General features: G+C 38.4%; 1 protein-coding gene across 1 annotated transcript in view; it reads left to right on the plus strand.

Moving 5' to 3' along the window:
• Positions 1-7219: 7219 nt before the first annotated feature.
• Positions 7220-14135, plus strand: part of Mdfic2 (MyoD family inhibitor domain containing 2) — a 104596-nt gene continuing 97680 nt past the window's right edge. The window contains exons 1-2 of the mRNA XM_021165710.3: positions 7220-7376; positions 7951-8038. Coding sequence (XP_021021369.1) covers positions 7951-8038 — 88 coding nt within the window. The 5' untranslated portion in view covers positions 7220-7376. The remainder of the gene's footprint in view (positions 7377-7950; positions 8039-14135) is intronic.

The following is a 14135-nucleotide window of genomic DNA, read 5'->3' on the forward strand; positions in this document are numbered from 1 at the left end:
TTTTAATGCGCCCTAGACTTAGCAGAACACACACATAATATTATTAAGTTTCTAAACTGATAATTGAACATCTCAGCTCATATTTCTATGGATGGCCAAAAATACATCTTTCATATTCAATTTGTCAGTGAAAAACAACCTTTTGAGGTTAGCATCATTTTCATTACTCGGCCCTTTACCCTGCATAACTCAGGAAGGTAGGCATTGGTAGTCTTCACATGTGAAACGTTTCCTGCTAGGTTTTGAAATAAGCTTTCCACACTTCTTCTCTCCATGTCAGAAACCCTCAATTGGCTGTTACGTCTTCTAGTCATGTCCACAAATTATATCTTTTATTGAGACCCTTCTAATTGCCATCCCCGCCCTTTTGGTTTGTTTGCTGTGATAAAACATTAATCAAATGCAATGTGAGAAGGCCATGGTTGGCTTCATCTCACACTTTCAGATAACAGTGCAGCACTGAGAAACGTCAGAGCAGGAACTCAAGACAGAAACCAAAAACAGAGACCTTGGAGGGTTTCTGCTTAGTGGCTTGTTCTTTCGGCTACTGCTCAGCTATCTTTCTTATGTAACTCAGACCCACCGACTAGGGATTATGGCACACAGAATGAGCAAGGGCATCTTACATCAATTAACAATTAAGAAAATGTCTCACAGAAATATACGCAGGCCAATAAAATAGAGGCCATTCCTAAGTTGAGGGTCAATCTTCTCTGATCTAGATTGTTTTGAATACCTTCAGGTATCCTATCCTTACAATGCTTTGATCTCATCTTTTTTATGTAAATGATTTTGTCTCTCATTGACCCTTCCACAACAGTTGGCATGCAGAGAATTTCTGTAAGTCTGATTGAACTGGGGTTGTAGCTCAGTGGCAGAGTGTGCATTTAGCATGTGTAAGGCCCTAGGTTTAATACCTACCAAGAAACAAACATTATATGCAGACAGACAGATATGCACACACACACACACACACACACACACACACAGAAGAGAGAGAGAGAGAGACATATACACACACACAGGAGAGAGAGAGAGAGAGAGAGAGAGAGAGAGAGAGAGAGAGAGAGAGAGAGACATACACAGAGACACACAGAGACACACACAGGAGAGAGAAAGAGAGAGAGAGAGAGAGAGAGAGAGAGAGAGAGAGAGAGAGAGAGAGAGAAATGGGCAGAGAGATCGAGACAGAGAGCTGAAAGAAAGAATTGCTATATAACCCTTGAAATCCATTACATCCCTTCTAGGAAATAGTGTAAAGATTATCTAGGGATCTTATTATCCTAATATTTCAGGATTAAGGATAAGATAATAACATACTAAGTCCCTTCTAAACGAGCATCCAATATTTAAACCATCCTGACACATCTTCTTTGAATTCCATTCCTACTCTACTACTTCTTTCTCAGAATTTAATTTGGTGGGATGAGAAGCTTAAATGCTACATTTACGCAAAAATTTATTCTTATTTAATGTATAATTTATGGCTAAATTGAAAACTCAACTCTTTGGTACATGGTTTAAGAAAGGCTCACTTTCCCAATGACTGATTATTTTATGAACTTAAGGTAGAGTTGGCATCCCAAAGTTGAGGCAACCCTTGCTCAATGTCTTATTTAATTACAAAAACATATCCTCTAGTTGGTTATGCTAGGGTAAAAGGCATAGAGTAATAGACATTCTATGTCTAGTTACAGAATGACTCCAAACATACTAAGGAAGCCATTTTTTTCTTGGAAAACACAAAATATGCTCTATAATTTTAATCCTTTTTTTTAATAGAGATTTTCTTTATTTACATTTCAAATGTTATCCCCTTTCCTGGTTTCCCCTCCAAAGACTCCCTATCCCATCCACCTTCCCCCTGCTCACCAACCCACCCACTCCTGTTTCCTGGTCCTGGCATTTCCCTACACGGTGGCATCAAAAGACTGAAAAGGAAGAGGAAACCAGAAAAATAAAAGTACCTGACAACCAACAATTAAGAATGTAAACCAGGCCTGGTGCCAAGGGCCTGTAATCCCTGCTACCTGAGAGGCTCAGGCAGGACCAGGCATTCTAAGAGAGCTCAGTGCAGGCCAGCATAGGTAATTCAGTGAGACTGTCTGAAAACTGACAAAGAAAAGCCTGAGATAGCACTCAGCAGCCAAGTGCTTGCCTAGTGCTCCCAGGGCCCTAAATTCACTTCACAGGACTACAAAAAAGATAGAAAAAAAAATCAATATCCAGAATAAATATTCTTCATGAAGGAAAGCAAACTAAAGATGTCTTTGGGCAAATAAAACCTAAGAAAATTTATCTTGGACCTCAAGAAATTTGGATGAAAAGTCTTTGGGATAAAGAAAAATGGCTTCAGATGAGAATTCCCATCTAGAAGAAAGAGAACCAGAGATCATGACAATGCAAACATTTTCTTTTACCTTCCTGTGAGAAAATCAGCTGCCTACACACATCCTGTATGTGGCTATGACATTTACAAGCATGAAACAGTTAGAATCATAGTATACAACAGGTAAGATCTGAAGGAAGAAGGCAGGTAAGGATTGGCTTCATGTGCCCTGCACATGACTGGAAGTACAGGAGCACTTTCCCTAAGGGAGCACTGTAGGTCAGGAATGCAGCTACGAGCCCTAGGGAAACCATGCGCCTTCCCAGTAATCCTTCAAGCAAGTATCACGTTCATATCATCGCTCATCAGCAACAATGGTGTAAGTGAAAGAAAATAACTATAGTACGTAGAAGTAATTTGGTCAAGGTAAGCATCTTTCTTTAACGGTCTGACATGGAAAAAAGATAAAACATGGCATTTTATATCCTTAAACCCTTGCTCTGCTCTGCTTTGTAATATTAACCCTCTCTGTCCCTTAAATGTCTATGAAGTCAACAGGGAATTTTATTCATTCGTGTGCCATGGGTTTTTCTCTTTGACACTTTGGAGGACTGTTTAATCACTTCGTGTAAATTCTCCTACCAAGGACACAAAAAGACCAGAGAGAATTGTTAAATATTCATTGCTTGGTGGGATGTATTAGACATCTGAGTGGCTATTGGACATTTAAAAATTATCCTAAATGCTAGCAATTATAATATGTAGTAGAAAATATATTCTCAAAGAAGTATACCTTGCTATATCATCCTGTTTGAGTTTGAACCCAACCTCCACATCCCGTAAAGGGCTCTGACCAATCAGGGAGCCTTAGAGAAACAGAACTGACAGAAAGACTATATAGTCTTATATCAATATAAATGTATATGCATATGTATATGTAATTTATAGTCATATGACTTATTAGAGTGACCTGCAGGCTGTAGTCTGGATAGTCTAATAATGGCTGTCTCCTAGTGAAAACAGAAAAAAAATTGTGGTAATCATTTCACCCATGAGACTGGATGTCACCGCCCATATTCAGACTATGCTGGAATGTTGAGGTCATACATACAAATACCAGTGAGCAAATGTCTCAGCAGTAGGGTTGATGAACTTGTTAGTGATAGTGGAAGCAAACAGTCAAAGAGCAAAGACCTTCTTCCATGTCCTTTTATGTAGGTTGCCCCCAGAAAGTTTGGCACAGATTTAGGATGGGTCTTCCGACCACCAATAATCTGGATTTCAAATGGATCTTCCTATCGGAAATGGTCCAAACAAGAAAACCCTTCGCAGGCATGCCAAGATGCTTGGCTTTTCGTTGATTTTAGATGTAGTCAAGTTGACAACCTAGGTTAAGCCAAAATAGGCTCTATTCTACAGATTAGAGTCCTCAAATTGAATAATTGGACGTTGTTGACATAGGTACACACTGACTGATATTCTTGTATTACATAATTTTGTTGCTTTCCTAGTTATAATGTGGGGTATTCTTAAACAGTGAAAAATCGTCACAGGTGATTTTGCTGTTGTTGCTGGTGCTGGTGATGATGATGATAGGTTGGCTTGTTAAAAATGGCGCTTTGTGCATGCATTCAATTCTATCTTAACCAGAACTGGAGCTTGAAATGCTTTGCTCTTGGCAAAACCTGCCTTCTGATGGACAGCTTGTCCTCAAAGATTCTACTTATGGATCAGATTTTGATCAGGTAGTAGTGCCATGGAGGCTTGGATCTAAACAAAAGGAGCTATTACAGGAGAATGTTCATGCTATCTCCATTTGAAAAGGAAAAGGGAAATGTGATTTGGGAAGGAAAGAAAGCCTTGGGACAGAATCCCTGTGTGTAATACAATCTAACTCATGATTCAAAATGGACACAATAACCATCATTTGAACAGAGGGCTCTGTAAAATGTGGTCAGGCTCTGGATGTAGTGTGGTTGGTACAGTGCTTGTGCAATTCACGAGGCCCTTAGTTTGACTCCCAGCACAGCATAAAGTAGTGGCAGTAGTGGTGCAGACCTCTAATTCTAGCACTAAACAGTAAAATACAGAAATTCAACTCATCTTCAGCAACATAGTAACTTGGAGGTCAGACTGGGCCACAGAAGACATTGCCAAAAGACAGACAGATAGATAGATAGATAGATAGATAGATAGATAGATAGATAGATAGTAGATGGATGGATAGATAGAGACAGACAGACATACAGATGGATGGATAGATAGGTATTTACTTGCCCTGGATTTCGATCATTTTTCAGGCTCCAGTGTCATCTGAGGCTGGCCTCTCACACTTAGGTTGCCGATTGGATTATTGGTTTTCACTCTATCCTGACTATTTCAAAAACATGTTTTGTTTTATTCACAGGCATGGATCTGTCAAGCTCAATTTATTTATTCCAAGGTCAAGTCCAGCTCAAGAGACTAAAATCCCAGTCCAAATCAGATTGCATTACCCAGGCAGAGTATTCTGTGGTTTCTGCATGGTATCTTTGTAAGTAAGAGTTTACTAAGGAACAGAATTGACAAGACTATCTATCTATCTATCTATCTATCTATCTATCTATCTATCTATCTATGTATCTATCTAGCATATATACACGTATATACATATATATACATACAGCACATATATGTATACATATACACACACATATACAGCATGTATATGTGTATACATATACATATATATACATATATACACACATATATACATATACACACACATATATTTATATTTTATATATGTATATACACACACATATATATACACATCCCAGTGGTAATAGTTCAGCCTTTGAGACTGGATGCATCAGTAGTCCCAGTATAGTGCTGAGCGCTAGGGAATTCCCAGAAAGATACTGGTCTTCAGTCTAGGTTAGAATCCCAAAGAAATAGGTCCTAATATGAGCAAAAGAATGCCTAAGCAATAGGATAGATCAAATTGCCAGTGAGAATGAGGTCAAACAAGAGCAACAAATAAAAGTTTTATTCTTCCATGTTCTTTTATGTGGGTTGCCACCAGAAGGAGTTGCCAGATTTAGGTTGGTTCTTCCCACCTTAAATGATCTAATCAAGAAAATATCTCTTAGATGTGCCCAGCTGCTTTGGTTTTAGTTGATTCCAGAAGTAGTCAAGTTGACAACCAAGATTCATCACCACAGTGCCTACATGGGTTCCCATGAGTCTCTGCTTTCCAGAGGATGCACAACTTACTACAGACCCAAATACAACCTATTGGAGACCCAAATCCTCTTTGACAAATTAAATAAATATCTTTTGAATTGAAGAATAGAACTACTAATATGGTCTGATATTAAAAGAGAAATGAAAATTATCTAGATAGAACTCTATGCACAGTTATTCCACAGCCCATGGCTCCCATCATAGACCTCCATTGCCTCTATGTGGATATTTTCCCCGTATTCCTTCACTCTCTATACTACTTTTGCTTACTGCTTTAAAATTTCTGATTATTATTTACCAAAAGTCTTTCTGGTCCCCAAAACTGACAAATGGACAGTTTGATTCTCTTAAGGACAATGGTTTAAACTATTGGAAAATTAATTAATATAGACAAAATAATATCACATATTCTATAACTTTGGGATAAAGAAAAACACTATCATTAGTTTTTGATATGATATTTCAATTCATCTAACAGTCATTAATTTGTGGTTGAGCTGGACAACTATAAGCAAGAGCTAGAAAATACTGACAAAGAAGTTGATCCTACGGGAGCTCATATCACTGTTGGGAGGACAGGACAGGGGTCTTAGAAAGACAAAAATGGAGATCAATTGCATCAAGAATTCTAAGTATAAACAGACAAAGGAATAGCCACTTCCAGATGTAAAAATGCCAAGATTTCTTCAAGGGAGAAGAGAGAGAAGCTTGTGAAGAAATATTTTTCATGAGTGTTAATGACAAAACAGCCACCACAAATTTAGTTGAAGTAATTGTTTGGCCTTTCTAATGAGTTGGAACCTTAGGTAGAGAAATCTGACCCTTCAAGGTCTTCTTGGGCTGTCTAAGCAATCTGAAATCTATCTTACTCAGAATGGAAGGAACCAAAGGTGGTATTTGTGTGGAAATTGCCCGATTGGGGTTGTGTTAAAGATAGGAAGACTGAGAGCAGAGTAGAAGAAGAAATACAGTTTGGATGACAGAAGAAATGACTGCTGCTGCATAATCAGACAACATCTGTGTCAGGGAAACATACCAAAAGAGGCCAACCACCTCGAGATACTAACTAAATACTGCCACAAAGAAAAAAAAAAAGAAAAAGGTGTCATCTTTTAGGAAGGATGAGTTATTTATCATGTATACTCAAGGCTTCATGCTTAGGATTTTATCTTTCATTAAAAACAGTGTTGTCCTTACCTAAGAATATAATGACTAATGCTCTTTGGAATGTCATTCCGAATCCTTTTTTAGAATATCTGCAAATGATACATTTAAAAATTCAATGCTTTCTTATTTCTTATACAACACTAGAAAAGAAAAAAAAATGTTTTTCAAAACGGCAGCCAGAGAATGAACATCTAGGGGACTAGGACTCAGCTTCTGAGGTTTCTCTTTTAATCCAAATAATTTGTGTATAATCGCCATGTTCCTTTGGCACCTTTTAATATTAAGACTAAGTCACGAATGGTGGGTGGGAAAGGATGGGGATGGAAGTCACTCTGTCCAGTTGAAAAGAATTCATTGTTCTAAGCCTGTTTGCTAGAGTGTCATTTTAAATAAGTGTTAGCTTGGAGGAGGTTTTATTGTTTTAAACCACAGGCTTTATATTACCTTAAAAAAAAAAAAAACCAACAACTCTCAGCCGCTAGTTGGATGCTTCTGGCAGCCACACAAATCTAGCACCACCCAGGGAGGGAGTGTGTTTGCCTCTCTGCTCACTTCTGCCAGAGTGGAGGAATGCTGGACACCCAGAGACAAGGGAGGCTGCCGCGCACCACAGCCCAGGCCCACACCTCTGGCTTCCTCCTTTAGAGACACACAGGTAAGAACTCTGTAGTGCTGAATGGGAGAGAACTGCATAGCAAGAAAGCACTAAAAGCCAAGTGTTCTGCTCTAAAGGTGTATGAAAGGCCTCTTGGACAGCACCAGGGGCCTCACGTTAGCTTGCTTAGATAATAAGGTTCTTATGCTAGTCAATAAAATTCCTAAAAAGGTCCTATTATATTTGATTGCTCTCTATATCTTTGTATTTTAATTTTTAGCACACTTATCTATATGGCATAAAAAGAAACTAAACAGTAACTAAATGTTTATTTATTTGTGACAAATCCAAGTCTAGTTAGAAATCTGCTATTCACTTATGTCCAAACTCTAAGATCTTACAGCAGGCTTTGTTGACAAGCAGTGAAGTACTGTACCATGCAAAGTTTAGATGTTGGTGTTGGCATTTTAAGAAGACACAAGTGGAAAAGGTAAGGCTGCAGTAGACAGAGCTCCCAACACCACAGAGAGGAAAAATTTCATAATATTGTGAGAGTCTCCAAACATAAAGCTATTATCACAATTTGTGGTCTCCGTGCATTCTTTTTATATCTCTAATTCTGCTTCCTCCTCAGATGTCAGAAATTGAGTTGGAAAAGATAAAAGTAAGAACAGTGGAACATTTTGAAAATGGCAAAAATAACATTCCTTGGTTAAAAGAAGGTAAGTCGTCTTCTTCTGGACTTTCCTTCTACTGCAGTGAAAATGGCGCTTTTGCTTACAGTCAGAAGATGGGCTGGGGGAGGGGTGGGGGCAGCATGCCCCTGGAGTTCAAGTGAGTCTAGCATTCCAACTTTCAGGTTTTTTTTTTATCCACATGTGGCACAAGCTGGAGTGTAAGAATCTCTAGTGTTGAAATTCTTCTGTCGTCTTTAGGTTGCAGCAAACAGAAGCCATGATTTTTGAAAGACGTAACGTGATATATACTCATTAAAGCAGTGTTTCTCAACCTGTGGGTTGCCACCCCATGGGGGGGGGGTCACACATCAGATAGGATTCACAACAGTAGCAAAATTACAGTAATGAAGTAGCAACAAGAACAATTATTTGGTTGGGGCTCACAGCACGAGGAGCGTTATTACAAGGTTGCAGTATCAGGAAGGTTGCCGATCACTGCTCTGTAAGGTCTGCAGGGGCTGGAGATGTATTTTTCTTAGCTCCAAGAAGACAATGTAATTTGAGGACTCAATAATCATCGCAGAAAGGAGGGGGGATGCTGTCTGCAAGAATGCCTACAAATAGAAGCACCATTCAGTGCAGTTAAAGAAGCTACCTTCCCTAGGGGAGGATGCTGTGACCACAGGCCTAGCATGCGTAAGGGCACTGCTTGAAATACACAAATCAATATGTTCTCCTTTGATGAGTACGAATTAGTGTTACTTCTGAAAATACGCCTAAGCTCATGATTATTTACTAGAAGTCTTGTTTTTATAGCTTTTTATTTTTATGGACATCATTATGCCTCTTAAAAGAAGCCAATTTGATATTTTATCTAAATAGGCATATGCATCTTTTTTCATGACACTATTAAGCCGTTCTGTTATGAAAGTTTGTTTTATAAGGTCAAGGGAGAGTCTAGGGAATGCCTTGAGAAGGTGATACAAACTCCAGACAATACTGATGGTGTTAAGCACACTGACGTGTTTATTGTCATTTATTGGTGTTTTTGCTGAATCATCCTGACTAACCAATGAGGCAGTTATTATCAATAATTCACCAATGAGAAGACTGAGCTTTAAAGAGACCGAGGAACTTGCCTAAACTTGCAAGATCAGGAGGTGTGCAAGCTGGGACTGGATCCAAGATTATGGAACTTGACAGTACATGGGCTTAACCATCACCTGGCCAGGCTAAAGGGGAAAGATGTTTCACTCCCCTGTCAGCACAAAATCTATGCTCAAAAGGATGCTTTCCCACAGTGTTTAAATCAGTGGCAGCAAGCAACTTTACCATGCTCTCCTCGAATCTTTAATCCCATCCTACCTCCATCCTCATTTTGAAAGCATTTGTCTAAAAAAATAGTAATTTCTTTTGTCTGGGCAATAATCAATTAACAGTTATGGCACTTCTCCTTAAGAGGCTTTATTTCATGGGGTTAGGAAGAAGTGCTTGCCATGTAAGCGTGAGAGTCTGAAGTTGGGATCTCTGATACCTATATAAGGAGGCAGATATGGCAGCAAATGTCTACCATCCCAGAACTCAGGAAGCAGAAAGAGGAAGATTCCTGGGGACTGACACAGCCAGGTGAGCTGAACCAGGGAGCCAGCTCCAGATTCTATGAGAGACCCTCATAAATTAAGGTACAGCACAATTAAAGAAGACACCAGCATTAACGTTTGGCTGTCCCTGTTTCTCTCTTTCTCTTTTTCCTTCTCTTTCCATCTCCCTTTCTCTCTCTCTCTCCCCTCTTCTCCCTTTCTGTCTCCTCATTCTATCTCCCTTTTCTCTGTCTCTTGCTCTCTCCCTCTCCTCTCTCTTCTCCCCCTATTCTTTATCTTTTCCTTCTCCCTTTCCTACCTCTCTCCTAACACCTCCTTCATCTTTCTCTCTTCCTCTCCCCATCTCTGTCACATACACATTTACTGCATCTCTTTCTGACACACACACACACACACACATCTCTGGAATACCGTATAAAACATAATTGAAATCATTTCCCCAAAGAGTTTTAGAGCTAAAAATTTATCTGATTTATTTTTATCCACAAATCTTTTATATGGAAATTTTTAAAAAGTAAAGGGGAAAATATGAACTTGGGTCAAAGACTCCAGGTTTTTCTTGTGAATCTCAAGCCTATTAACAGAATCGTTGCTACTGCATACCATAAAGTTCATATTATTTATTTAGAATTTAATTGTACCATGCTGTAGACTTATATAGAAAAAACGATGAAACTGATAGACCAATCGTTTCCAAAGAATTTTCTTTAAAAAAAATTATGCTCATTAAGTAGAACTTAGGCATTCAATTCTTGTAATCTATAAAATCTAATTTCCCAGGTGACCTGTTTTTATCCCATTTGGACACTTCATTTAAGCTATACTCAAATTATGTTTACAATATTTCATAAAAGGAAATGGAGCCAGATGCCAGATGACAACATCTTAATTGGGAATTATCAGGATGAGTTAGTTTCGAACATAAATGTCTTTCATATTTTGTTGCTAAAAGAAAGTGTATGGGTTCGGGAAAAAAGGCAAGGAGACTAATAGGATCCGCAGAAAGAAGACAGGCATCCTGGGCTTTAAATCTCAGTTCGGCTGCTTCCCAGCTGTGGCCATATCTTGCTGATTTACCATCACGCTGGCCTTAGTTTCCTTCTTGGGGTTAGACTGTGTGCGTTGCATGAAGAATGAGGGTCTGTGATTTGTGTATTTCTTGTCCTCTTGAACACACGACTGAAAAATAGTATTTTTTTTTTGAGAGCTTAGTTTACTCTTGGAAATGTCTGTATTTGTAAGTACCATCCATCTTTTATCACATTGGGATATTCTATTTGTTCCCTAACACAACCTACTGTGCAATAGAGTTATAGTGTGGTCCCCATTTTACAGCCTGAGGGATGGAGGTTGAGAGAGATCTGTGTCATGCTCAAACTTGCAAGACTGATGAATTACAATCAATCTCAGATGCTTGTCTCCCACTTCTAAATTCTACTACTACTACTACTACTACTACTACTACTACTACTACTACTACTACTGTTGTTGTTGTTACTATTAAGGTACTTTGTCATAATAACTCCCCCAACACTTTTCAATCAAAATGCACTTCCTCTCTAGCACTCTACTTAAAAGAAAAAAAATGAAAACCATGCTTCAAGTTGCTCAGCAAATATTTTTTTCTTGGAATGAACAACAAAAAAACTTCCAGAGAAGTGCCACTCTGGTTCCCAACTCAGGACCCCTAGGTAAAAATCCCCCATTATGTGAGCAGGGCTGAAGCAAGTGATCACTGGGGTAGTCAACGCGGATACCCAGAGAGTGCTTAACTGCAGTGAGCATGTAGGTACCCAGGCCTAGACATCATCACCACCCTGCTCCAGACTGGCAATGTTCTAAATTTTCAACCTCAGACCTGTCTGTATTCAGTGCAGTGTAAGACAGCATCTACTTACTGCACTATCATGGGAGAGAAGGTATGAGGATGGTAGAGGCTAGTAAAGGAAACACACTGCTTCCAAGGAGCTGATGACTTGATCATATTGACTTTGATAAAAATCTCCAGCTTGACCCTCTCCTATGTGGCTCATGGGCTTGGCAGCTTCCATGGTGATCTCAAAGAGCAGAGAAAATCCAAACTCAGGGCTATCATCAATAAACAGTGTCTGAACAACACTGCTAGAAATACACTAATTTTCACATGAACTGAATTTTATTTCCTCCTCTTTCAAACCACTTAAAAAGCTACCAGTGTCAGGGCCACTTACAAGTGCTAGACTTCACAATGTTTAGTCTAAGATGGCTGTGCATCTATGAATCAATATCTATGAACTTATTATCTATCTATCTATCTATCTATCTATCTATCTATCTATCTATCTATTTATCTATCTACCTATCTATCTATTTATCTATCTACCTATCTATCTGTCTATTAATCATCTATCTATATATTCACCTTCTATTATTTATCTATATCTATGTACTTGTTGAGCTAACTATATATCCATCAACTCACACACATATCTATCTAGCATCTATCTATTTATCTATCTACCTAACTATATGTCTAACTATTAATCATCTATCTTTATATCCACCTGCTATTATTTATCTATATCTGTCGATGCACCTGTTGAGCTAACATACATCCATCAACTCACGCACATTATCTATCTATCTATCTATCTATCTATCTATCTATCTATCTATCTATCTATCTATCTATCTATCTATCTATCGATCTATCTATCTATCGATCTATATTTTATCATTTATACTTTCTATATCTATAGCTGTCTATATACCTACATATCTATGCATGTAGCTATTTTTTTAACATCAGCATACTGTCTGTCTATCAGTTTACCAGTCCAACTCTCTATCTGCCCATATACCTATGTATCATCATCTTTCATCTCTCTGATCTCTTGATCCTAAAAGTAATTAAGGGTACAGGCAGATCCATAGAAATCATCCCAAAGAATGGGAGCACTTACTTTGAAATAAGACTTCTAGGTACTACCCTTTGGGAGTCCTTGTTCTGAGATAATGAGAGAACAATGTTGTGAAATAAGCAGCAAAAAAGATCAGATGTTTCCCGAAAGAGTAGACTCAGGTGGGACGGTTGATGGGACTAGTCACCATGTGAGAAAAACAAAGTCCTGCTGGAAGCCACACCAGGGAAGACAGAGGGAATATTTTGGTGCACAGTAGCTTATTATTCATTTGTGCATTAACCACAATGAAGAGGGAGATTATTTGAGTTCCAACCTGATTTCATATAGATAGGCACTGACTCCATATTGCCCTACACATCTTAGGATAAGAACCAGTATATTGAAACATGGGTCTCAAAATGGGATAGAAGAAGGGGAAAGGGTGAAGGATGAATCCTTTCAGCAGCTCAAAGTAAGGAAAGCAAGATCTGGATAAAACTCGTAACAAGGGCAGGGAGAAAATAGGCCCCAATGTGAGAAACTATATGGAGTAGAAATTGATATAACATAGAAATTGGGGTGGAAATTACAGGTGAAATAGGATGGTGTGCAATACCCCATTAAGTCAGGGAGCATTCTGGGTAAGCATTTCAGTGCTTCTCCCTTGCACCATTTGATACAGACGAGAAACATCCAGATAAAGGGATGGGAGCCTGAAATAGTGGCCATTTACAGTTTAAAATCACAGGACCACCAGTGTTTGAATTGCATGCAATTTCTTAAGAGTGTCTCCTGATTCTTGGGAGATACTGGAAATCTGGATTTTGATGGGAAATCTCCTGATTGCTAAGGATTAAGTAATAATAGCCACAGCAACAATAATAATAACAACAGTCAAATACCATGTAGGACAAATGAAACCAAGTTGTGTGGGTCTATTTCAATAGGCAGGCTGCCTGTTTGTGAGTTCTGTTTTCAGAGTTTATATCTCTAAATACCTTCTAATATAATTCTGTAGTAACTGCTTTTTTGTAAACATTGCTCCATTGGCAGAGGTAGCCACTTATCTATCTATCACTATTCATAGAGGTGTATATATTAATCCATGAGTGAAGGCTTCATTAAAGTCACAATGTGAAATGAAGAATACAGAAGAAATATAATATGGTTCTTAAAGAGAGTAGTTACCAGAAATTGTGTTAGTGAAGCTGGCTTTTTCTGGCTGTAACAAGCAGAGGGAGAAAAACAACAACAACAACAACAACAACCAACCCTCTGCCCATTGTTCTCTCAGCACAGAATGGCAATGACTTGGACTTTTGAACACACATGTTATCATTCAGTCAAAACTAGAGGCTACTAATTTAAACTACTGTGAGACAGCATAGAGGCCACCAAATCTACATTTCCCAAGTTCTGTTTAAGTGACACCTCAACTCTGTTTATTTGCAATGACATTGGGAAAGAAACAGACTTATGGCTATCAGCATTCATAATGAAAGCATTGCTTTCATTGAAAGCAAGTTGTTCATTTTAGGTCATAAATATTAAAATGGTTCCAAAATGCTAATTGTATTCAATTTAGTAACCATTTAGTGGGTCTTCTTCTGAGTGTATACACAACATAGAAGGTGAGGGAACACTGCAAAAAATGAAGTT

Source organism: Mus caroli, unplaced genomic scaffold (assembly GCF_978045245.1).
Source record: "Mus caroli unplaced genomic scaffold, Mus_caroli_1 scaffold_7, whole genome shotgun sequence".
NCBI classification, from domain to species: domain Eukaryota; kingdom Metazoa; phylum Chordata; class Mammalia; order Rodentia; family Muridae; genus Mus; species Mus caroli.